At 30.9% G+C, this 22,259-nt stretch overlaps 5 protein-coding genes across 10 annotated transcripts; 3 read left to right on the forward strand and 2 right to left on the reverse strand.

The window, feature by feature from the left end:
* Window positions 1–2,651: 2,651 nt before the first annotated feature.
* LOC119603796 (eukaryotic peptide chain release factor GTP-binding subunit ERF3A) lies at window positions 2,652–8,348 on the reverse strand. 5 transcript variants are annotated; one of them, XM_037955968.1, is made up of 8 exons: window positions 7,695–8,348; window positions 7,279–7,565; window positions 4,591–4,779; window positions 3,744–4,513; window positions 3,585–3,671; window positions 3,345–3,521; window positions 3,106–3,274; window positions 2,652–3,030 (listed from the first exon to the last, which is right to left on the reverse strand). In XM_037955968.1, the coding sequence occupies exons 2-8, from the start codon at window positions 7,493–7,495 to the stop codon at window positions 2,987–2,989; spliced, it is 1,653 nt and encodes a 550-aa protein (XP_037811896.1). In that variant the 5' UTR covers window positions 7,496–7,565; window positions 7,695–8,348; the 3' UTR covers window positions 2,652–2,986. The 5 variants fall into 5 exon arrangements, with proteins under 5 accessions (XP_037811896.1, XP_037811897.1, XP_037811899.1 ...); XM_037955969.1 differs by having other exon boundaries at window positions 7,279–7,574; XM_037955971.1 differs by having other exon boundaries at window positions 7,285–7,565; window positions 7,695–8,302.
* A 1,600-nt stretch (window positions 8,349–9,948) lies between these two features.
* LOC119603799 (serine/arginine-rich splicing factor 2) lies at window positions 9,949–15,220 on the forward strand. Of its 2 annotated transcripts, XM_037955976.1 has the most exons (5): window positions 9,949–10,179; window positions 10,366–10,496; window positions 13,203–13,670; window positions 13,757–13,847; window positions 14,764–15,220. In XM_037955976.1, the coding sequence occupies exons 1-3, from the start codon at window positions 10,114–10,116 to the stop codon at window positions 13,594–13,596; spliced, it is 591 nt and encodes a 196-aa protein (XP_037811904.1). In that variant the 5' UTR covers window positions 9,949–10,113; the 3' UTR covers window positions 13,597–13,670; window positions 13,757–13,847; window positions 14,764–15,220. The 2 variants fall into 2 exon arrangements, with proteins under 2 accessions (XP_037811904.1, XP_037811903.1); XM_037955975.1 differs by lacking the exon at window positions 14,764–15,220 and having other exon boundaries at window positions 13,757–14,755.
* A 1,960-nt stretch (window positions 15,221–17,180) lies between these two features.
* LOC119603795 (protein C1orf194 homolog) lies at window positions 17,181–18,601 on the forward strand. Its single transcript, XM_037955965.1, has 2 exons — window positions 17,181–18,388; window positions 18,450–18,601. Exons 1-2 carry the CDS (start codon window positions 18,001–18,003, stop codon window positions 18,569–18,571), a joined length of 510 nt encoding a protein of 169 aa, XP_037811893.1. The 5' UTR covers window positions 17,181–18,000; the 3' UTR covers window positions 18,572–18,601.
* On the reverse strand, window positions 18,566–20,789 carry LOC119603793 (probable tRNA (guanine(26)-N(2))-dimethyltransferase). The gene is made up of 5 exons (XM_037955963.1): window positions 20,632–20,789; window positions 20,132–20,577; window positions 19,524–20,070; window positions 18,880–19,412; window positions 18,566–18,818 (listed from the first exon to the last, which is right to left on the reverse strand). The coding sequence occupies exons 1-5, from the start codon at window positions 20,656–20,658 to the stop codon at window positions 18,662–18,664; spliced, it is 1,710 nt and encodes a 569-aa protein (XP_037811891.1). The 5' UTR covers window positions 20,659–20,789; the 3' UTR covers window positions 18,566–18,661.
* A 130-nt stretch (window positions 20,790–20,919) lies between these two features.
* On the forward strand, window positions 20,920–22,252 carry LOC119603794 (peptidyl-tRNA hydrolase ICT1, mitochondrial). The gene is made up of 4 exons (XM_037955964.1): window positions 20,920–21,208; window positions 21,266–21,451; window positions 21,516–21,685; window positions 22,051–22,252. The coding sequence occupies exons 1-4, from the start codon at window positions 21,044–21,046 to the stop codon at window positions 22,142–22,144; spliced, it is 615 nt and encodes a 204-aa protein (XP_037811892.1). The 5' UTR covers window positions 20,920–21,043; the 3' UTR covers window positions 22,145–22,252.
* Window positions 22,253–22,259: the final 7 nt, after the last annotated feature.

The raw sequence follows: 22,259 nt of genomic DNA on the forward strand, positions 1-22,259 counted from the left end.
TATAGACTTGGTTTATTCTAGACTATAGACGAAACTTTGGTCTAGACTATATATTTTTTACTATAGGCTTAACTCTAGTCCAGACTATAGACTAGATTTAAATCCAGACTAAAGAATTAGTCCAGACTATAGACTAGACTTTACTTGTATCCAGACTACAAAGCAGTCTTTTCTGAAGACCATATACTAGACTATTGTCAAAACTTTAGTCCAGACAATAAACTAAACATCAGTACAGATTATAAACTAGACTATAGACCAGACTATAAACTCGACTTTAGTCCAGACTATAGACTAGACTTTTCTTCAGACTATTTGTCCATACTAAACTGTAGTCGAGACTATAGAATAGACTTTTGTCCAGACTATAGACTACACTTTAGTCCAGACTATAGACTAGACTTTAGACCAGACTATAAACTAGACTTTAGTCCAGTTTATAAACTAGGCTTTAGTTCAGACTATAGACTCGACTTTAGTCCAGACTATAGATTAAACTTTAGTCCAGACTATAAACTAGACTTCAGTCCAGATTATAAACTAGACATTAGTCCAGCCTATAAACTCTACTTTAGTTCAGATTATAGACTAAACATTAGTCCAGACTATAGACTAGACTTTGTTCAGACTATAGACTCGGCTTTAGTCCCGATTGTAGACTAGACTTTTGTGCAGACTATAGACTAGACTTCAGTTCAGACTATAGACTCGACTTTAGTCCAGACTATATACTAAACTTTAGTCCAGACTATAGACTAGACTTTAGTCCAGACTATAGACTTTAGTCCAGACTATAAACTAGACTTCAGTCCAGATTATAAACTTGACTTTAGTCTAGACTATAGACTTTTGTTCAGACTATAGATTAGACTTTTTGTCCATACTAGACTGTAGTCCAGACTATAGAATAGACTTTCGTCTAGAATATAGACTAGACATTAGTCCAGACTATAAACTAGACTTTAGTCCAGATTATAAACTTTAGTTCAGACTATAGACTCGACTTTAGTTCCGACTATTGACTATACTTTTATATAGACTATAGACTAGACTTTAGTCCAGACTATAGACTAGACTTTAGTGCAGACTATAGACTAGACTTTAGTGCAGACTATAGACTAGACTTTAGTGCAGACTATAGGTTAGACTTTAGTCCAGACTATAGGTTAGACTTCAATCCAGATTATAAACTTGACTTTAGTCCAGACTATAGACTATACTTTACTCCAGACTATAGACTAAACGTTTGTCCGGACTATAGATTATACTTTTTGTCTAGACTAGACTTTAAGACCAGACAAACTAGACTTTAGTCCAGATTATAAACTAAACTCCAGATATTATAAAGTTTTTCTAGACTAAAGCCCAGACTAAAAGCTCTAATCCAAGATATAGACCAGAAAATTTTGCCGCTGAACCGTTACATAAAACTTATGTCGGTTCTACTTGTCTAAAGACACAGGGGTTTGCCAACTGATGACCAATGATTTTGAATTGTAGTTGTTACACAGTCCCTCTGAATTAAAACTTTGTGGATCTTTGGTTTTTCCAAACAAAATTAAATTTTGTCACCAACTAATGTATAAAAACACAAAAAAAAAAAAAAAATAAAATAAAAAAAAAATAATTAAATAAACAAAATTGTTTAGAGGTTTTTTCCAATAATTTGTTTTACTGATTTTTTTTTTTCTTTTCATCCGATCGATCATTTTTTGTATATATGTATATAAGCAAAGGCTTAAACAAAACAAAAAATATATATAATATTAATTAAAATTATAAACAATTAAAAAAAAAAATTAAAGCAACAAAATTGGTGTTTATCCCAAAAAAAGGCTATACAATATAAGTAAATTAAAAGAAATTTCTGTTTAAAACTAAAAACAGCAGCTTTAGAAGATTTAGGAAGTAGGGTAAGGAAAAAAACGAGAATTTAATGAGGAGAGTAGTGAGCTGTTGGTATTCATTTAAAAATAAAAATAAATTAACTGTGACTGTAGGTAGTAGGCCTTTGCAAATTGCTTAATGTAATTTTTGTTTTGTTTTGTTTTTTTTTATAGTGACTATATAGTTAAGTTTACTTTACTTTCCTTTTTTTTCTGTTTTATTTCTTTTAGATTTTCTAATAAACTTTTTTACTTTCTTTGATGATAAGAGTGAGTGTTTTAGTTGTGATTGGTATTGGTGTTATGTTTTCTTTTGTTTTTCATTCATTTTAAATGTTTTTTTTTTTTTTTTTTTGTTTAGCAAATAAAACAAATTAAAAGAATTCATACATAAAATTTGATTTTTTAAAACTTAGGAGCACAAAATTAAGTATGTAATAAAAAAAAACGTAACTAATTAACTACAAATATTTTGTTTTGTTGTAACTTAATTTTTGTTCTTGTAAATTTAAGTTGTAAAATTGAGAGTAGGTTGTTTTTTGTAGTTTTTGTAGCTGTTAAAAATCCTTCACTCTTTTTGTGTTTGTTTGTTTGTTGTTTAAACCAATTTGTTGTTTTGTTTAGTTAAAGTTTTGTTATAATTTAAATCAAAAAAATAATAGTTTAATCATATATAATAATAATAATTCTTTTTTTCATTTTGTTTCTTTAAATATTTAATAGTAATAATATAATATATATTTATATACGACGATTTTTCCTTACTTTTTTGTTTGTTTGTTGTTTTTTTTTTCTTTATAATTTAATAATGATCCTTGTTTTTCGTTCGTTTCGTTATTAAAGTTCATTTTTTGTTGTTGTTGTTGTTTTAAGAATAGGTTGTGGTTTTGTGTGAGTGTGTTTCTTTTTGTTTTAAATCATTTAAATTTTTATTTGTTATTCTTTAAATTTACTGTATTCAATTTTTTCCTATTTGACGACGGCTGGGCTTAAAAGCCTGGTAAAATTAGGTCTTTACTTTATTTGTTTTTGTTTTTTATTAAAAAGGCGGGGCTTGAAGCACTCAAGAAAAATTAAAAAAAAATTAAGCTTGGCTCAATTTACTCGATCACCTTCAATACTTTGCCAATAGCAATAGTTTTATCTGTAAATAGATAAACAAGCCAAATATTTATAAGTAAAGAACTATAAAAGTTTGTATATGCGTCTTATAACTTACTTTCATCTCTAAGAGTAAATCTTCCCATTTGTGGGAATAGTTTAAATTGTTCTAAGCAAATCATTCCGGAACATTCAATTCTCATAATTGCCACTTGATCTTGTTTAACGAATCTTGGACGTGATTTTGATTTATCGCCGGTCTTTTTATCAACCAAGCAGATGAGGGCCTGTAAATGAAAAAAAAAAAAAAAAAATTTTAGTTATATAAAAGAAGAAACAGTTGTCATAACTACTTACTTTAACGGTAACTTCTTCGGCTGCACAATGTATATGCATAACTGCTGAATAACCAGCACATATAATTGATTTATGCTCTAAAATAACAACTTGAGCATCGAAAACTTTGCCGGTTTTAATAGGATTAGAAGCGTCACACAAAACGAAACCAGGAGAAACATCTTCTTCTTCAATACCCTGAAAAATATAAATCAAGTTATAACAAAACCCAAAATTTCATTAAAACCAACAAAAACTAACCTTCAGTTTAATTTTAACATTTTCACCAGGACCCACAGATGTTACTTCATCATCATCCGACCAAAGTTGATCAACAGCTACTTGTGTCTGTTAAAAAAAAAATAAAAAATAAGCAAATTAAATATGCCTTCACTTCGATATAATTTAGGCTAAACTTACTCTATTTGGCATCACCAATAAATTTTGTCCCTTTCGCGCAGTACCCGATTCAACTTTACCCATTACAACTGTACCCATATCCTTGTATTTATCGACAATGGGCATAATGAAGGGACCATCAGCTTTGCGATTAAGTGAAGGCAACAAATCAATGAAGGGAATGAAAGCAGGCCCACTATACCAGGGACATATTGAGTCGGGTATAATATCACGTAGACCGGCTCCACTTAAGCCTGAGCATGGCATAAAGGTTAAATCCTTGGCGGGGTTAAAACCTAATTTTTTGAGGTAAGGAAGGATCTTGTCTTTGCATTCGTTGTAACGAGCCTCATCCCAATTGACCGTAGGATCGTCCATTTTATTGACCAGCACTACTAAATGTTTAACACCAGCCGTTTTAGCCAACATAGCATGTTCGCGTGTCTGCCCACCGCGATCAAAACCAGTTTCGAATTCACCTTTTCTCGCCGATATGACAAGAACAGCTAAATCAGCCTGAGCAGCGCCACCAATCATATTGGGCACAAAACTCTTGTGACCAGGAGCATCGAGTATGGTGAAATGTTTACGTTCCGTTTCGAAATAGGCACGACCCACTTCCACCGTTTTACCTTTGTCACGTTCCTCTTGATTTGTATCCAAAGCCCATGAGAGATACCAACTTTCACGAGATTTTTCACGGGCTTCACGTTCGTATTTTTCTAAAGTACGTTTATCTACCATACCAGTTAAGGACATGATTTGGCCACCAATTGTTGATTTACCAGCATCTATAATAGTAATGGAACAGAATGAAAAAATTAATTATATCATTTATGATCTCTTTACGAGTTTAAAAATTTCTTACCAACATGACCAATGAATACAACATTTACGTGTTCCTTTTTGCTTCGTGACTCTTCAACTTTTGGTAATTTCTTCTTGGACACTTTAGGTGTAGCCTCACCTTCAGTATCGTCATTTTCATCTAGATCATCATCATCGGGTGTTATTACAGGATCATCTTCAACATCCCAACTATCAGCTGGATCGTTTTCTATAAATAATAAGGTGTTCGTTTAATACAAATTTAATTGCATTAATTTGTTTCTCTAAAAGTTTCACCATTCTTTAAAAATTTAAATTTTTTAAATTTCATGTTATTTTTTTTAATTTTAATTTAAGTTTTCTTTAAAAATTAAATTTTTTTCTCTAAATTTTTTTTCTAAAAATTAAATTTTTCTCTAAAAATGTAATTTTTGAATTCATTAAAAAAAACTTAAAAATGAAATAAATCAGGTATTAGATTCCATATTAATCGTCTGCGGACCCCAGGGGTTTCTTATGATACGCTGGGATAAATAATATGCTTTAATACTACACTAAAGACTAGACTATAGATTAGACTATAGAATAGACTATAGACTGACTATAGACTAGATTACAGACTACAGTCGTTCTCACGACAATTGGATCTCCGCTCCGGAACGACCCGAGTCATACTCGGCCAAAGATTGTCAACCCAGTGACAGCTGTACCAACCGAAAGTTTTTTCTACATAAAAGAACTATCGGCCAGTCGAACTGTTACAACAACAACAGTATAGACTAGACTATAGACTAAACCTTAGACACTAGATTATAGACTAGACTATGGACTAGACTATAGAATAGATTATCGACTACACTATAGACTAGACTATCGACTAGACTATAGACTAGATTATAGAATAGACCAAAGACTAGACTAAAGACTAGACTAGACTATAGACTAGACTATAGACTAGACTATAGACTAGACTATAGACTAAACTATAGACTAGACTATAGACTAGACTATAGACTAGACTATAGACTAGACTAGACTAGACTATAGATAGACTATAGACTAGACTATAGACTAGACTAGACTATAGACTAGACTATAGACTAGACTATAGACTAGACTATAGACTAGACTATAGACTAGACTATAGACTAGACTATAGACTAGACTTTAGACTAGACTATAGACTAGACTATAGACTAGACTATAGACTGGACTTTAGACTAGACTATAGACTAGACTATAGACTAGACTATAGACTAGACTATAGACTAGACTATAGACTAGACTATAGACTAGACTAGACTATAGACTAGACTATAGACTAGACTATAGACTAGACTATAGACTAGACTAGACTAAAGACTAGACTATAGACTAGACTATAGACTAGACTATAGACTAGACTATAGACTAGACTATAGACTAGACTATAGACTAGACTATAGACTAGACTATAGACTAGACTATAGACTAGACTATGGACTAGACTATAGACTAGACTATAGACTATACTATAGACTAGACTATAGACTAGACTATAGACTAGACTATAAACTAGACTATAGACTAGACTAGACTATAGCCTAGACTATAGACACTAGACTAGACTATAGCCTAGACTATAGACACTAGACTAGACTACAGACTAAACTATAGTCTAGACTATAGACTAGACTACAGACACTAGACTCTAGACTAGACTATAGAAACTAGACTATAGACTAGACTATAGACACTAGACTAGACTATAGACACTAGACTATGGACTAGACTTCAAGTAGATAATACATTTAGAACTCAATATAAATCTGAAAATTAAAAATATATTCGCGTAAGCAGGACTCTGAAACTACGTTTCTGCCGAAAAAGTTTCCCTGGAAATATTAAAAAATATGATTTGTTTAATAAAATTAAACAATTACCATTCAAAATTTCAAGTTTCTTTAAAAACTTTTAAAATCTACTATTAGGTATCTCCTATAACCACTATCTTCAGCATGTTTAACAACACATAACACTCACTATTAACAAACACCTCACATAGAGTTAAATAATTACATTTTTTTGTTAATAAATTGAATACAAAATAAAATAAGAAAAAGTTAACGTGTCAATAACACACAAAAAAAAAATGTTTAAAAAATTGCAAATGAAGAAAAATAGTGTTGAATGAAGAATTGAAGAGAAAAATGTGACAAGCAAAATGTCACACACACACACACAAGTACACAAACAAAAACAATCACAAAAAAAGAAATTTTAAATTAATCACAAATTTATAATTATTAAATAATAATAACAATAGAAACATCTTCAATTAAATACTCCTCAAATACTTATTTGTAAATTGTTTTATTTAACAAATATTAAAAATAGAATAGAATAATTCAATGCCACCCCATTATAAATTTGAGGTTAGGTTGTAGGTAGTTAGAGCAAAAAAAGAAAGAAAAAAATTCAACAAATTGTAATGAAAGAAAAAACTTAACACTCCTTAAATAAAACGTTAGAAGCAAACAACTAGTGGTTAATGACCACAACAACACCATGAACGACAACAACAACTATAACGATCTATAACTAACTACTCCTAGGGCAAAGAACAAGATGTTTACAAAGTTAGTTTCTTTTTTTTTAGAAAAAATGTCATGTTGTCATGACGTCAGTTAAGAGTGCAATCTGCACCCCAAACCGAATAAATTTTCTGATATATTTTTTCGATATTTACCATTACCATTATTGGCTGCAATTTTATCGGCTGTGTTGATATTTTCTACAGGTGCAGCTGCGGCCGCAGTCTTTATGGGTGACGTTTGCATGGGTGATTCCGCTGGCGGTACGTCGGCCTGATTGAGAGCGTTTGTGGAACCTGAACCGGATGCCTCCGAATTAGGTGTGGTGGCAGGAGTGCCGCTGGCAGAAGCTGGCACGCTGGCTGTGTCCATGTGGGCAATTGTAGCTGCTGCCGGTGTGTTGTCACTACTTAGGGGAGTAGTACTAGCGGCAGCACTGAAACTAGTAAAACTTGGTACAAATTCAGCAGCATTTACATTTAATGTGGAGAATTTTGTGGACATTTCCGCATTATCCTGAGCCATTGTGAAATTTCTTAAATTTTTTTGTTATTTTTATTTGTCGACTTACTTTTCAAAACACGCACTCTCTTCTAAACTCTCTTTGCTTCTTTTACTTCTTCTTGTACTCCGGCGGTTGGGTTAGAGCTAGTAGAGATAACCTTCGATAATTTTCCTATGCTTTTTTTATATATTTCTTTTCTGTTGACTCCTGTCCACCACTGCGTTTCTGCTACTTCGTTGGATTCAGTAACAGACGGAGACACGTTTCTTGAAAAAACTTCAACTTCCTCGGCTACTTGGTTCTTTTTTAACTATTTTTTTTTTAATATTTTTTACACCTTTCTATTTTTTGTTACACATTCCCTCCTCTTTACTTGAATTATAATATTTTTACGCTTTCTTTTTTCTTGTCTCGTTTCACGAAAATCACGTTTTTCACTAGTTTCGACGACAAAGGAATTTCAACCAACACCGTACGAAGAACGTAAGAATTATTTTTGTGACAAAAATTATCACACCTGCTTTGGAATTTATGAAATATTTAAATACGCTTAGGTGCCAAAAGTGGTTAGGTAAAAAGGAGCACTTTTTTTGCTTTTTTTCTATTTAATTGTATTTAAAATTATTGAACACAATTTAAAAAAAGTTAACCACAACTATTCGTTTTCCAATCACTTAAAATGGCCACGTAGATACAGAGCCCTGTGCCGACAAACATTAACGGCTGTTGCCATTAAAAATTACGCCGTCAACCTAAAATCGACTGTAAGTCGGCAAAGTTTAAATTTTTATTGAATAATATTGAAATCTGAGGTGATTGAAAAGCGGGATTTTGAAAAAATCTGTATTTTGGAAAATTGTCTTATATAAAACCTGTGTTATGAAGACTTAAGTATTTTATGTGTTTTTAATTTTGTAATAAACAGAGATTAAAAGCGGAATTTTAAATATTTAAAATCCCGATTTTTACATATAAAACCTCTGTTATCATATATGTTTTGATAAGGATTCTATAAGACGAATTTTGTCCAAAAAGTCAAATTTTGATTTTTTCTTTTAAATTTTTTACAATTTAAGTAAAATTACTTTTCAGCTTTCCGACTTTTTAAAATTAATAACAAAAACGAAAGCAAAAAGCAAGCTTTCTTAATTTAAAAAAAGTTTTTTTGTATGGTAAAATTTTTTAAATTTCAAGCCGTCATAAGTTGATACATATTTGACGGCGTTATTGAAACATATACGACGGTTTTAAGCCGACCTGGCGAAAGTCTTTGGTGGGTATACGTCAAAGTCAGATTTGTAAGTTGGCAACTCAATGTAAATTGGTTAATTTGGTAATGCCAAGTTTTTATACGAAAGCAGTATTGAAGAAGAATGTCAAAAAATGTTTTTGGTGCGAAAACACTTAAAGAAATTTGAGTTGTATAAAAAGATTATTTTGAAAAATATAAATATTTCTGTGATTTTACAATTAGTTTTGTACAAACTTCCAAAATATATGTAATTTTTTAACATTTAATTATTTCCGAATACGGTTGGTTAATTTTAAATGGGTTAATTAAATTAACTTAATTTAGATTTTATTCAAATAATTCGTAAAGGCCCAAATAGACTACACAAGCTGCTTATCAAACATACTTTTTTCATTCGCACACACACTACGCAAACATTGCTCGTACAAACACCGATTTTTTCACGTTTTTGTGGACTCTTAATTTTTTTAGAAATGTATTTTTTTTGAAAAATTTTTTATTAATGAATATAAACCATACAAATGGTTTGACAAAAATTCAATATGTTTGTCAAGCAGCTTGTGTAGTCTATTTGGCCTTTAAGATAATTTATTGAATTGTCTGAGAGAAAAAAAATAATCCAATTATAAAAATACAAAGCATTTTTGAATAAAATTTTCTGCTTAAATCTAGTTTATAAAAGTTTGAAGTATAGACTCCAAAATCATAGGGCTAATAGAAGTTTTTGTTCTAAGTTTGTGTACAAAACATTCCAAATAAAGTTACGGCATTCCAAATAGAGGGAAAATACATATAACCCTATAAATCTTGATGCATAATATAATCCACGTTTCCTGCCGAGGGCCGTCTGTTCCGTCGCAGTAAAAACTCTCTGAATTCGCAAAGCAATTTGCATGAGGTGTGGTTTCAATAAACGTAACTTTTTTTCATATGTGATTTGACATTGTGGAAACTCAGAGTCATCTCTATGCTATTATCAAACAAACCTTGCCCCATAAATGTTGGCAAGGCAACTCAACAAGGCTGCCAGACAAATGGAAAAAAATTAATCAGCAGCGATTGGCAACTATGGCAATGAATTCGTTCATTTGTATTTGACTTTTCTTGCCGTGTGGACGTGTTTCTCCACCATATTTGTGATTTATATCAGAAGAAAAATAAAATAGCCACGAGATAAAAGAATTTTTTCTAATTTGTGTTAAATAAAAATTTGTCAAAATTAATAGCCGCAAGATGAATCACAACAATAATAACAGTGGTCGCCCACCGCCACGTATAGATGGAATGATATCCCTTAAGGTAAGATTTTCTAACGCTTTTTTTTCCCAACAAATTGGAAAATTTTCAATTGGGTTAACGCCTGCGGTGGGTAAAAACAAAATGGCGTCTTTTTATTTGATAAAATTTCATTAAGAATTGTTTTAAAGTGCTAAAAGTTGAAATTGTTTAATAAATGTTTTCTGTTCTCTTTTGCAACTATTGTAGGTGGATAATTTAACATATCGTACTACACCAGAAGATTTACGCAGAGTTTTTGAACGTTGCGGTGATGTTGGAGACATTTACATCCCACGCGATCGTTATACCCGTGAAAGTCGTGGCTTTGCCTTTGTTAGGTAAGTGTTTTTTTTATCGGTTTTTTGTTAAGTTTTTATTTGTTTTATTGTATTATCATTAATTAGTGTAGTAGTAAGAACTGGAAATTTTTTTGCTTGTTATTTAAACTACGCATTAACTTTTGTTTTTATAATATCATTGGACATTTTTGCGTTGGTTTTTTGATGCGCCGGTTTTAGTACTTAAAAAATACTACTTGTGTGTGTGTGTGTTTTTATTATTGGATTGCAATAGTGTACACTAAAAAAATGGGGTGGGCATAATTGTAATATTTGTCTACTAGGAGTTAATTTTTGAGCCATCTACTTAAAAGTAGTATTGTTTATAACCCGTTTTAGTCATTTGGTTTTAATTGGAATCCATTTTGATGAATTAAATAATCAGGAAATTGTTGTGTGTATGGCCTAATCAAATGTCCAATTTGGAAAGAAATAACTTAATTATTTTGAATTTTAATTATCTTACTGCTAAAGTAAATTTCCATAAGGAAATGGTTGTTATTCATAATAAATAGGTGCTAGCCATCTTGTTGCTAACGTAAATTTCCATAAGGGAATGATAATAGTTAGATATCTTAGGATCGTTTTAAGGACCTCTATATCCCTTCACCACAGAGGTGATATACCATTGTCATACAGAGGATTCTTTTACGCAGTAATATGTTTAAAATCACACTATCCAACCCAATTAGTGGTTAAGGTTGACTTGGTGTTAAGTTTATGCTAGGTTTAGTTGGTAAAATCCAGGAGCTTTAGCAAAGAATATAGCTATAAACCCCTTGTGTCCGGTTCATCAGCGATCTCATCAGCCTTTATATTACAATGAAGAAAAAAGCTACAAATTTAACAAATTATTTTATAAGTTTTGCACTTTTTTTAATTAATTTAAATCTATTTTTTACTATAATATGGATTTACTAAATAAAAGTGCAATAAAAAAGCTTTTAATTTGCAACGGTTGTCTACGCATCTTTACTAGGCGACATACGTACGAAAGCTACATTTATTATTTATTTTTAATTTTTTTTGCAATTTGTTTTCATAACAATATTAATGAATTTTTTTAAGTTATAGAATAAGGGTATAAAACTTTAAAGATAAATGGCTATAAAAATTGTATAGTTGTGGCAAAGGAAATTAGACATTCCTTCACCCCTTCTGCCCAGTTCATTTGCGTTCCCATTAGTTTTTAATATATTAGAATATCAAATAATGCAATAAATTTGAAATAATTTAGTAATATTTTAGCATTTTCTTATTGATTTAAATCTATTTTACTATAAAATTGATTTATATAAAAAAATGCTATAAAAAAGCTTTTAATTTGCAACGGTTGCCTACGCATCTTTACTAGGCAACATACGTACGAAAGCTACAAGTATTACAAATAAAGTTATTCGTATATATGGCAGTCATGGAATATTTAAATTTTGAAACAACAGACTAGACTATAGACTAGACTATAGACTAGACTATAGACTAGACTATAGACTAGACTATAGACTAGACTATAGACTAGACTATAGACTAGACTATAGACTAGACTATAGACTAGACTATAGACTAGACTATAGACTAGACTATAGACTAGACTATAGACTAGACTATAGACTAGACTATAGAGTAGACTATAGACTAGACTATAGACTAGACTATAGACTAGACTATAGACTAGACTATAGACTAGACTATAGACTAGACTATAGACTAGACTATAGACTAGACTATAGACTAGACTATAGACTAGACTATAGACTAGACTATAGACTAGACTATAGACTAGACTATAGACTAGACTATAGACTAGACTATAGACTAGACTATAGACTAGACTATAGACTAGACTATAGACTAGACTATAGACTAGACTATAGACTAGACTAGACTATAGACTATAGACTAGACTATAGACTAGACTATAGACTAGACTATAGACTAGACTATAGACTAGACTATAGACTAGACTATAGACTAGACTATAGACTAGACTATAGAGTAGACTATAGACTACACTATAGACTAGACTATAGACTAGACTATAGACTAGACTATAGACTAGACTATAGACTAGACTATAGACTAGACTATGGAATAGTTTTTAGACAATACTATAGACTAGACTATATATCTATAGTATAGTTACTATATAGCCTATAGAATAGGCTATATACAAGACTAGACTATGAACTACACTATATACTAGAGTATGGACTAGACTAGATTATAGACTATTTTACATATATGTATATACTAGACCATAGACTTTACTACATTCTAGACTATGAACTTCACTATAGTCTACAGACGAGTCTGTTGACTACTATCAAAAGTTTATTTATCGATATCACGACGTACTCAAAAAGACCTTATTAATCTTTAAATAAAAGCATATCAGTAGTTTTAATATGTCTAAAATGTTGCAATTTTTAATTATAAAAAAATGAACAATTTTTAACATTTCCTAAAAAGTTGTTTTAAGAAAAATTGCTATAATAATTAGTTTTTAACTTGCAACGGTTGTCTACGCATCTTTACTAGACAACATACGTACGAAAGCTACAAATTTAAGAAATAGGAATTTTAAAATATAATTTAATAATTCTTTTAAGTTTTTATGATAGAAATATTATATTACAAATATAACATAACTTTAAATATTTCCTTACAACAATTAATAAATAAATTCCTCTCTTTATTTACTTCTAGATTCTATGACAAACGTGATGCCGAAGAAGCTCTTGAAGCTATGGATGGACGCAAATTAGACGGTAGGGAGTTGCGTGTACAAATGGCACGTTATGGCCGACCCACTTCACCATCAAACAACAGACGTAATAATAATCGCCGTGGAGGTGGTGGCCGTCGTCGTTCACGTTCTCCCATTCGTCGTCGTTCTCGCAGTCCACGTCGTCGTTCATATTCACGTTCACGTTCTCCACAGAGTCGTTCACCCGTGAGACGTAATAAATTTTCACGCAGTCCCGTAAGACGTTCCCTTAGCCGCAGTGGCAGCCGAAATGGTTTGGGCGCTATAGGCAGTAGTGGTGGCGGTGGTGCCGACAGAGGACGCAGTGTCTCCCGTAGTCGTAGTAGATCTTAAATAATAAAACCTTTTTTTCTCAACAACTAAAACAAGAAAAAGGTTTTATTACTTAGATGTGCAAAAATAAAAAGGTAAATTATTATTATTGTTAGTTATTTGTTATTAGATCTTTTAGTTAAGTTTTGTCCTTGTCTTTTCTTAACATTTCCACATATAGGTCTCTATTCAAACCGTTATGGAAAATGGCTTCTTGGGGACATGTATTTTACACTTATTTTTAACAATACGTTGCTGTGTCTTATCAGCAGGTATATAATTAATAATCCTTTAATTTTTAAACATTTTACTTTTAATTTACTACGTCAACACACATTTTTTTTTTTTTTGGAAATCAAAAACAAAATCCATTTGTTTTTGTTTTACAAACAACAACAACAACAAAAAGCTGTATAAAAAATGTTTAAATTATATTTAAACATTTCCCCATTATATTACATTCTTTAATTTGTAAGTCGTCAGCTTTCTTTTAATCATATATTCTTTATAATTTAGAATATCAAAATTATAACGAAAATTCACCAGGAAAAGGTGAAATTGATTATCTTTTTTATCACATAAAAATAGTGTCTCAAAAAACAAAAAAAAAGAAAACCAAACAAAGTAATAATTGCCACCATTGAAAAAAGAAGAAATATATTAATTAAATAACTAAATAAATTCATACATTCTATTGGTATTAATCTCTGTATACACACACACACATAAATATCTTAAATAACACAATTGTAATCGTATGTTTGCAATTGCATTTGTTTAAAATAATACATATTTAGTAGACATTTTAGAGCCTACCAAAACTCCCTTCAAATGTAATTAATAAAAAAAAAAACGTAAAAAATACAAACAAAACTTAGTATTTGCTTAAAAATTTTGATACAAAAATGTGCTGAACTTAAAAAAAGGCTTAGGAAGAGACGGATTAGGAACATGCTAGGGGGGGATTTACTTTGTATTTCGATAGAAAAGAAAACTTAATAGCTTAAATCTGACAAAATATTATCAAGTTTATTACAGGAAATCCATGTTAAAGAAAAACTTTAAAGCCCCTATTTTTTGTTCTCCTTTTACTACAACTCTATTTTTTTAATTTGCTGCTATTATTTCTAAAAAAAACAACACACAAAAAACAATTATAATAATCATAAACCATTTTATATAATGCAGGCATTTAAAGCGGTTTGTTGGCTGGTTAATTTAAGCAGAAAGGCAGTCATGTCAGGCAGGCTGAAAAGTGTAAAAAACAAAAAATTTAACCAGTATAAAAAAATAGTCATTATTAAAAATGTAATTGATGAAGTGCAGAGAAAGAGTGTGTGAAAGAGAGAGAGAGAGAGGGAGTAAGCTGTGTAAAGAGCGCGTGCTGCTTACAAAAAAACTCGTGTAAGCACCATATTAATTCAAGCTGCGTAAACGGTTTTATTGTTGCTGTGTAGCTGCTGCTGCTGTGACTGCTGTTGTTGCTACTTTTGCATAACATAATCTAAAAGCTGTTAGATAGAATAACTCTTCTGAAGCGGTTGCTGATTGATTATGTTGTCTGCTGTAACTAGTCTCTATGTACTACTACTACTACTACCACCCATCCCTCTTCAGCCTTTTTGTTTTCCACTGCATCAAAAAGGTGATTTTTATTAACACTTCTTTAACAAACTAACGTAATCAAAAAAAAATTTGTAGAACTTGTCCAACCAAGAACCAAAAAACAAAGCAAGCAGCATACGGCGCAGAAGTAGTCAGTCAGCAGTACTCGCTCGGTGTATTATTGTAGTTTAATCGAAAGCATAAGCAGCACACATTTCACATTCGTCTTTGTTTTTGTAACAGAACACATGCCGTCCCCAGTTATTTTTCTCATACATCCTGTTGCGTGCGTGATAGAGCGCTGTGCTGTGTAAAATAAAACCTTTCGTGCGTTTCATCGTACTTCTCACATGTGCACAACACAGATCTAGTGGTGTTGCTGATATATGATATATGGTGGTTCTTGGTTCGTGGGAGTTGTGTATGTTTAATCTTAGCTAGAGTTTGCGGTGATTTCATCATTCACTATAACAGATAAAAGCAGGTTTCCAGTTTTCTAAAAGTATTTCATAGTGTATCCTCTTCTACAACGAGACCTTAGGAAAGAAAATATATATGAGAGCACCTCCTTGTTTGCAGTATATGTATGATCGGTTGGTTGGTGTTTAGTAGCTGTTCGTTTTCGATCGTTTTGTTTTTTTTATCACAAAAAAAAAAAAAAAAATTAATATAGCACAGGTTTATGTGGCAATCAGGACTACAACTTCTACTGCTACGTTTAAGCTGGTCGTTTATTTTGCAACTTTTGGGGGCTACTGGGAAAGTTCTGGGAAACATGTAAGTACTTATGGAATTTTATTTTACTAATAACATTTTTTTCAGGTTATCATTATTCTTAAAATTATACTTATTTTCTATTTTTAACTAAAAAAAAATAAAATAAATTTTTTTTAAAACGTAATAAACAAATTTTGTTGTTTTTATTTAATTACATTTAAAAGAAAGGATAATATAATATTGTCTTTAAATAGCCTCAGAAAAGAAATATTAAGAAAGTTGAGGCCAAATACAATTCTTTGTGAAAAATATCAAATTTGAATTTATCGAGTTTCAGCGAAAATTTACGATTTTCATAAAAAAACCGACGATCAGTTTTTAATAGGAAATAACGATTTTCTGTGATAGATTTGACTTTAATGGGAAATTTTAATTTTCTGTAAATATTTGATTTTCTCGGAAATTATCGATTAGTGAAAATGTAAATTTTTTAAGAAAATATATATTTTTCGTGAAACTATCGATTTTTAGTGAAATTATCGACTTTTAATGAAAATATCGATTTATATGGGAAATTATCGATTTTCTATAAAATAATAGATTTTTAACGTAATTTACGATTTTAGGTACAAATATAGATTTTTAGCAAAATTATCGATTTTTAGTGAAAATATGAATTTTCAGTGAAAACACGATTTTTAATAAAAATTTTGATTCTTTATGGAAATATCCATGTGAATAATCGGTCATTTTCATTGAAAATTTTTCGAATAAAAAGTTGGATTTTAAGTGAAAATTTAGATATTTGGTGAAAGTTAGATTTTCAAGGAAAATATCGATTATAAGTGAAAATATAGATTTTTAACGAAAATATACATTTTTAGAGAAATTATAAATATTTAGTGAAAATATCAGTTTTTAGCGTAGTAAAATATATTTCGTAAAAAATTTAGATATTTAGCGAAATGAAAATATAAATTTTTAGTGAAATTTTAGATTTTTAGTGAAAATATTATTTATTAAAGATATTCCGTAAAAATATAAATTTTTAGTGAAAATAAAATTTTTTTGTGAAAAATCTGATTTTTAGTGAAAATTTAGCTTCTTTAGTGAAATTGTCGATTTTTAGTGAAAATATCGTTTTTTTAGCGAAATTGACATGTTTCCGTAAAAATATCGATTTTTGTCTTAGTTAAAGATATTCCTTAAAAATATAGATTGTTAGTGAAATTATAGATTTTTAGTAAAAATTTAGGTTTTCCGTGAAAATATCAAGTTTTAAGTTAAAATTTCGAAATTCAGTGAAAACATCCATTTCTAGTGAATTACTTATCTTTAGTGAAAATAATTTAGATTTTATGTCATAGATTTAATGTTAAGTGAAAAAAAATTTTGGTGAATATTTCACTTTCTAATGGGACATTTTAGTATGATTTTGGATTTTTAATGATAACTTAGATTTTTAGTGAAGTTATAGATTTTTAGTGAAAATATCGATTTTTAGCGTAAAGAAATATATATTTTTAACGTAATTAACGATATTTTAATATTTTTGGTTTCACAAAATTAATTTAGGTTATCCGTGAAAATATCGAGTTTAAAGTTAAAAATTCGAATTTTAGTGAAAACATCCTTTTCTAGAGAATTACCGATCTTTAGAGAAATTTAAGCGATAGATTTAATGTTAAGTGAAAAAAATTGGTGAAAATTTCACTTTCTAATGCGACACTTTTTTAAGAATTCGGATTTGTAATAGAAATTTAGGTTTTCGGTGAAAATTTTATCTTTTTTTAGTGAAATTCTTGATAAAACTAAAAATATGCGAAAATTCTTTAACGTCGTGAAAATTATGGAAATTACAAAGATGACAAATGGAGAAAATTTCGATTTAAATTGAAGTGCAGAATAGGGGTGATTATAAACTCTAATCAATATCGATAACATGTATAAACATTTTCCATTTCCCTAGCAACATTACAGTTATTTACTACTGTCAAACAACAAATTGATTCAAATATACAAATTTTCTCTTTCAATTTAGTTTATAATCTGTCCAATTTATAAGAAAAACCCATTTTTGTTTCCATTAACTAACGCTAAAGAATGTTAAGAGTACGTAATCATTCCTATGCGCCTTATTTGGAAAGGGAGGGACGTCTTATATGTCCCATGCCAAAACCTAATAATATTGAATCCAACAAATGTTGGCATGCAAATTTGAAGCCTCATGAACGTCTTTACTATCATCAAACCTTGGCCTCTGTTAGAGGTTGCAAGCGGTTTATGGCCTGTGCAAAAATACCAAAAGATTCGCTAGATTTTCAATTGCAATCACGTTATGTACATTCGCGTGATTATTTTCCCGAAAAGGTAGATTTTGTTTTGCAAGTGGAGACTTGCCAGAGATTACCGCAAACATTTCGGGTTTTAAGAAATACCCGTGATATACCCCTGGAGAAACCGGAATTGATTGGGCATCCTTTGAAGATAGGTAAGTAGAGTTTTAACTTGCTAATAAACAAAATTAAGTTTTTATAAATATCCTTTTAAAGGTGGTCTCAAGGAAAAATTGTCTCCTCATAGTGTTAAATTAATAAATAGTGGTCCTCATACCCAACTGGTCAACAATGGCTATTCGCGTCAACCAGCCGATGGTAACTTTTTCCGCTATTAAATATAAATATTAAAATTTTCTTTTTATAATTTTTACAAAATAAAAATCTTTGTAAATTGTTTAATAAAATAAAACATTGTTTAACTTAAATCAACTTTTATCGGCCTCTTCTAATTTAGGTTGTTTAGTTTTCTGAACTTCCTTGTTCTCATCATCATTTAAATTAACCTCTTCTGAGTCAGTGGCTTTATGTTTTTGTTTCTTATTTTGATTGCGAAAACTTTTGGCCACTTTATCTTCTCCCACCCTACAAAATGAAAGAACAAAATTTATATTTTAGAAATATTTAAAAACAAAATCAAACTTACATTATAGTTGCTCTGGTGCCTGGACCCCAGTGTGCTGTTGGATTTGCTTGAAATCTGGATAAAGCTTGTTTTCTACTTTTAGGATTTGCTTCAGGATGTATTGTATCAAAATTATATTCTTGTGTACAGGCTTTACTTAAAATTGCCTTAATGGGTGTGCCATCAATCATGCGCTCCTCCTTAACGGGATGACGTTTATTCCAACATCTTAAAATATCCCATAACACTGAAGCAGGTGCATTTGTTTTAATGGAATTTTTATAGGCGTGAGAGAATGACACTTTATAGCCGGCATTTAGTAAAGCCGAACGGAACTTCAATATAGGCACAATTTCCAATTTTAAAACACAACATAATTTGTCCAATGTATAGTAGAGTGGTACTTCGTCCAATTCTTCCTGCACCACCGTTAACATACCGATTAAACGTCTTTGTGTACCCAATTCCGATAAGGGCTCCACATCGATTGCATCTAGCAATTCTTGTACGAACGTTTTATCGTGTATGGGATCTGACCAAATGGGACCACCCAACTGAAAGAAAAATATGTAAATTATGTATTTTATTTACATTCTTTTGAAAATGTTCTGGACTAGTTTTAGTTCAGTTCCAATTCAGTTTTAGTTATATGCTTCATTACTTACATGGTGTTTCTGACCACAATGTTCACAGCTCATGCCCACTGGCGGTCCGGTGGGTATACCAAATTTCACTTGATTGGGATTTGAAGCTGTAGGATTGGGTTTAATAGTGCCCAAAGGATAAAGAGTATATGTGTCACAGCCACAACATTGATAAATCATCGATTGTTTACTCATGCTAAATTTGCACATTGCTTGACTACTAAAGACACGTACAAAGATACGAACATAAAAATCAGCCGAAATACTTAGTAAAGGAACGATATATTTGCCATAACGATTGGCATGAGTTTCAATGCAATGTAACAAAATACGTAAAGCCATTTCGTGGCAGGATTTCATGCGTAAAGGTACCGAACCGTATTTAACGTAACAGGCCTCTGGAGCATTGCCGGCCAAAACGGCCATATCGGTAGCTGTAACCAGCAGCAAACCACCATCCACTAATGACTGTATGGCACCATCAAGGAAACGGTTTGGGCAGCCATAGGGATCTAAATCAATGCAATCGAATTGTTTGCCATTTGATGTAGACAAATACATAAGAGTCCTACGGAAATAATCAGTTATTCAAGCTCTGAAACTTATAGAAAAAAAGAATCAATACTTACATGGCATCTGCATGACTGGGTTCAATTAAATGTTCCACCTGGTTATGTTTAATATTCTCCCTAATGGCCTCTACCGCCTGTTTGGACAAATCATTGGCTATAATTTCTTTGACACCAGCAATTTCCTTGGCATAACGTATACTACGTAAGCCAGTAGCTGACAAAGCTTCCAATATTCTCAAACCATCTTCATATTTAGTACCAGCTTTATATTCCTTTTCACATTTGTCAGTTTCATCAGCGGCATTACCATTTGTATCCTTTTTACTTTTCTTTAAAAGTTTCTGCTGCCTTTCTTTAAGCAAGCGTTTAAAGAACACGTTTAACACAGAAATACTTAAATCGCGATTAAATTCTTGTACAGGATTATAGAAAACATTGCCTCCTGAAACAATTTCTGCAGAACGTTCACGTATTATTTTGTGTATGGGATTTTTAATGGAGATCTGGAGAATGGAAACAGGTTAGTTTGTATGTAAAATGGAAAATATTTCTGTTACCTTGGATTCCTCATGGTCAACTTCCATTTTTTGTCAAAATAAACAAATAATTTTCTAAAAAATATAAATAAAGAAAACTCAACAAAACAAATCGAATTCCACGTTTTTTGTAACAGCTGTTAAGTAATGATAATTTAGCTGTTTTTACTATTTTTAAGAAGCAAAACTATTAACCACACTGTTTTTGTTATATTTATTATGAAAAGCAGTGACTTCCAAACCATAATGAAAATAAATATATGGTGTGATTCTCAAACTATAACTAAATTCAATCGTTCGATTGGCAACTCTTAAGCAAATAAGCTGGCAACATGGAAAAACAGCTGTTCGTCTATACTGGTGTTACGAAAACATACAAGAACGTTTTTTCTTTTAAATTATAAAATTTTCCGAAATTTTCTTAATTTCTGAAATGAATAAGATCTGCAGAAGTTTTATTTCGGTGCTAAGTCACTCGAACTTGGAAAAAACCTATACATCAGCTGCCGTACTAGGAAGAAACTTGTCATTCAAAAGTGATTTATCGTTGGACAAGATTTACCCCAATAGTCGGCTACAACTCTACACACCTCCACCGGTAAAGCTAACCATTATTTTTGTTAAGGAACTATAATTATCAATTTATTTTATATAGCCTGCCAACAAAGATGATAAATTTTCTGGCTTCATACCCATAAATAAATTGGAAATCACCTACAGTCGCAGTTCAGGACCTGGGGGCCAACATGTGAATACCGTCAACACCAAAGTAGATGTTCGCTTTAAATTAAGCGAAGCAGATTGGATACCGGAGAAAACTAGAGCAAAATTATTGGCTTCTGTAAGTTTATTACTTTGGGAACAAATTTTTAGATTCTTTCATTTGTTTTGTATTTTTTTTGTAGTTGGAAAATAAAATCACCAAAGAAGGTTACTATGTTATCAAAAGTGATTTAACTCGTTCCCAACAAATGAATTTAGCAGATGCTTTAGAAAAATTGAGAAATATCATAAGGGACCATGAGTACGAGGCTGCTCCTACTTCCGAAGAAACTCTAGAGAAAATAAGAAAAAGGTAAACTTATATTTTTTCAATATGAATGCAACCAGGAGTGAGAAAGTTTTAGTTCTAGTTCAGTTCTAATTCTATTCCAGTTCAGTTCTATTTAAGTTTTGGTTCAGTTCTAGTTAGGTTTAGTTCAGTTCCAGTTAGTTTTAGTTCAATTCTAGTTCAGTTATAGTTCAGTTCTAGTTCAGTTCTAGTTCAGTTCTAGTTAAGTTCTAGTTCAGTTCTAGTTTAGTTCTAGTTCAATTCTACTCCAGTCCTAGTATAGGTTTATTTCAATTTTAGTTAAGTTCTAGATTAGTTTTACTTCTGTTTAGTTCTAAACTTCTAGCTCAGCTTTAACTCAAAGCCAAATTTAATTCCTCTCTTTTTAGACAAGAAAAAGCAGCCCGAGAACGTTTATTTGTTAAACGTCAACGTTCACAAGTCAAAGCTGATCGTCAAGGACCCTCAGGAGTTGATTTTTAATACCTACCTTTTATAGTCAAGTAAACTACAAATTATACATATGTGTTAACGTTAAAAACAACAAATAACCAGTTAATTAAAACTATCAAAAAACAATTATTACGAAAACATTATT

This window comes from Lucilia sericata, unplaced genomic scaffold (genome assembly GCF_015586225.1).
Source record: "Lucilia sericata isolate MDLA Ls3-8-SP2 unplaced genomic scaffold, ASM1558622v1 Contig000337F_arrow, whole genome shotgun sequence".
NCBI lineage: Eukaryota > Metazoa > Arthropoda > Insecta > Diptera > Calliphoridae > Lucilia > Lucilia sericata.

Bases quoted from the DNA above. Each gene is read 5' to 3' on its own strand.
- LOC119603796 (XM_037955966.1), bottom strand. From the start codon at position 7,648: ATGGCTCAGGATAATGCGGAAATGTCCACAAAATTCTCCACATTAAAT. The intron at 3,522-3,584 runs GTTAGTTTTTGT...TATATTTTTCAG, and splicing joins ATGTTAAAATTAAACTGAAG to GGTATTGAAGAAGAAGATGT. The intron at 3,031-3,105 runs GTAAGTTATAAG...ATCTATTTACAG, and splicing joins ATTTACTCTTAGAGATGAAA to ATAAAACTATTGCTATTGGC.
- LOC119603795 (XM_037955965.1), top strand. From the start codon at position 18,001: ATGTTAAGAGTACGTAATCATTCCTATGCGCCTTATTTGGAAAGGGAG. The intron at 18,389-18,449 runs GTAAGTAGAGTT...ATCCTTTTAAAG, and splicing joins TGGGCATCCTTTGAAGATAG to GTGGTCTCAAGGAAAAATTG.
- LOC119603799 (XM_037955976.1), top strand. From the start codon at position 10,114: ATGAATCACAACAATAATAACAGTGGTCGCCCACCGCCACGTATAGAT. The intron at 10,180-10,365 runs GTAAGATTTTCT...CAACTATTGTAG, and splicing joins ATGGAATGATATCCCTTAAG to GTGGATAATTTAACATATCG. The intron at 10,497-13,202 runs GTAAGTGTTTTT...ATTTACTTCTAG, and splicing joins CGTGGCTTTGCCTTTGTTAG to ATTCTATGACAAACGTGATG.
- LOC119603793 (XM_037955963.1), bottom strand. From the start codon at position 20,658: ATGGAAGTTGACCATGAGGAATCCAAG. The intron at 20,578-20,631 runs GTAACAGAAATA...TCCATTCTCCAG, and splicing joins TTGACCATGAGGAATCCAAG to ATCTCCATTAAAAATCCCAT. The intron at 18,819-18,879 runs GTAAGTTTGATT...TTCATTTTGTAG, and splicing joins GGCACCAGAGCAACTATAAT to GGTGGGAGAAGATAAAGTGG.
- LOC119603794 (XM_037955964.1), top strand. From the start codon at position 21,044: ATGAATAAGATCTGCAGAAGTTTTATTTCGGTGCTAAGTCACTCGAAC. The intron at 21,209-21,265 runs GTAAAGCTAACC...TATTTTATATAG, and splicing joins AACTCTACACACCTCCACCG to CCTGCCAACAAAGATGATAA. The intron at 21,686-22,050 runs GTAAACTTATAT...CTCTCTTTTTAG, and splicing joins CTAGAGAAAATAAGAAAAAG to ACAAGAAAAAGCAGCCCGAG.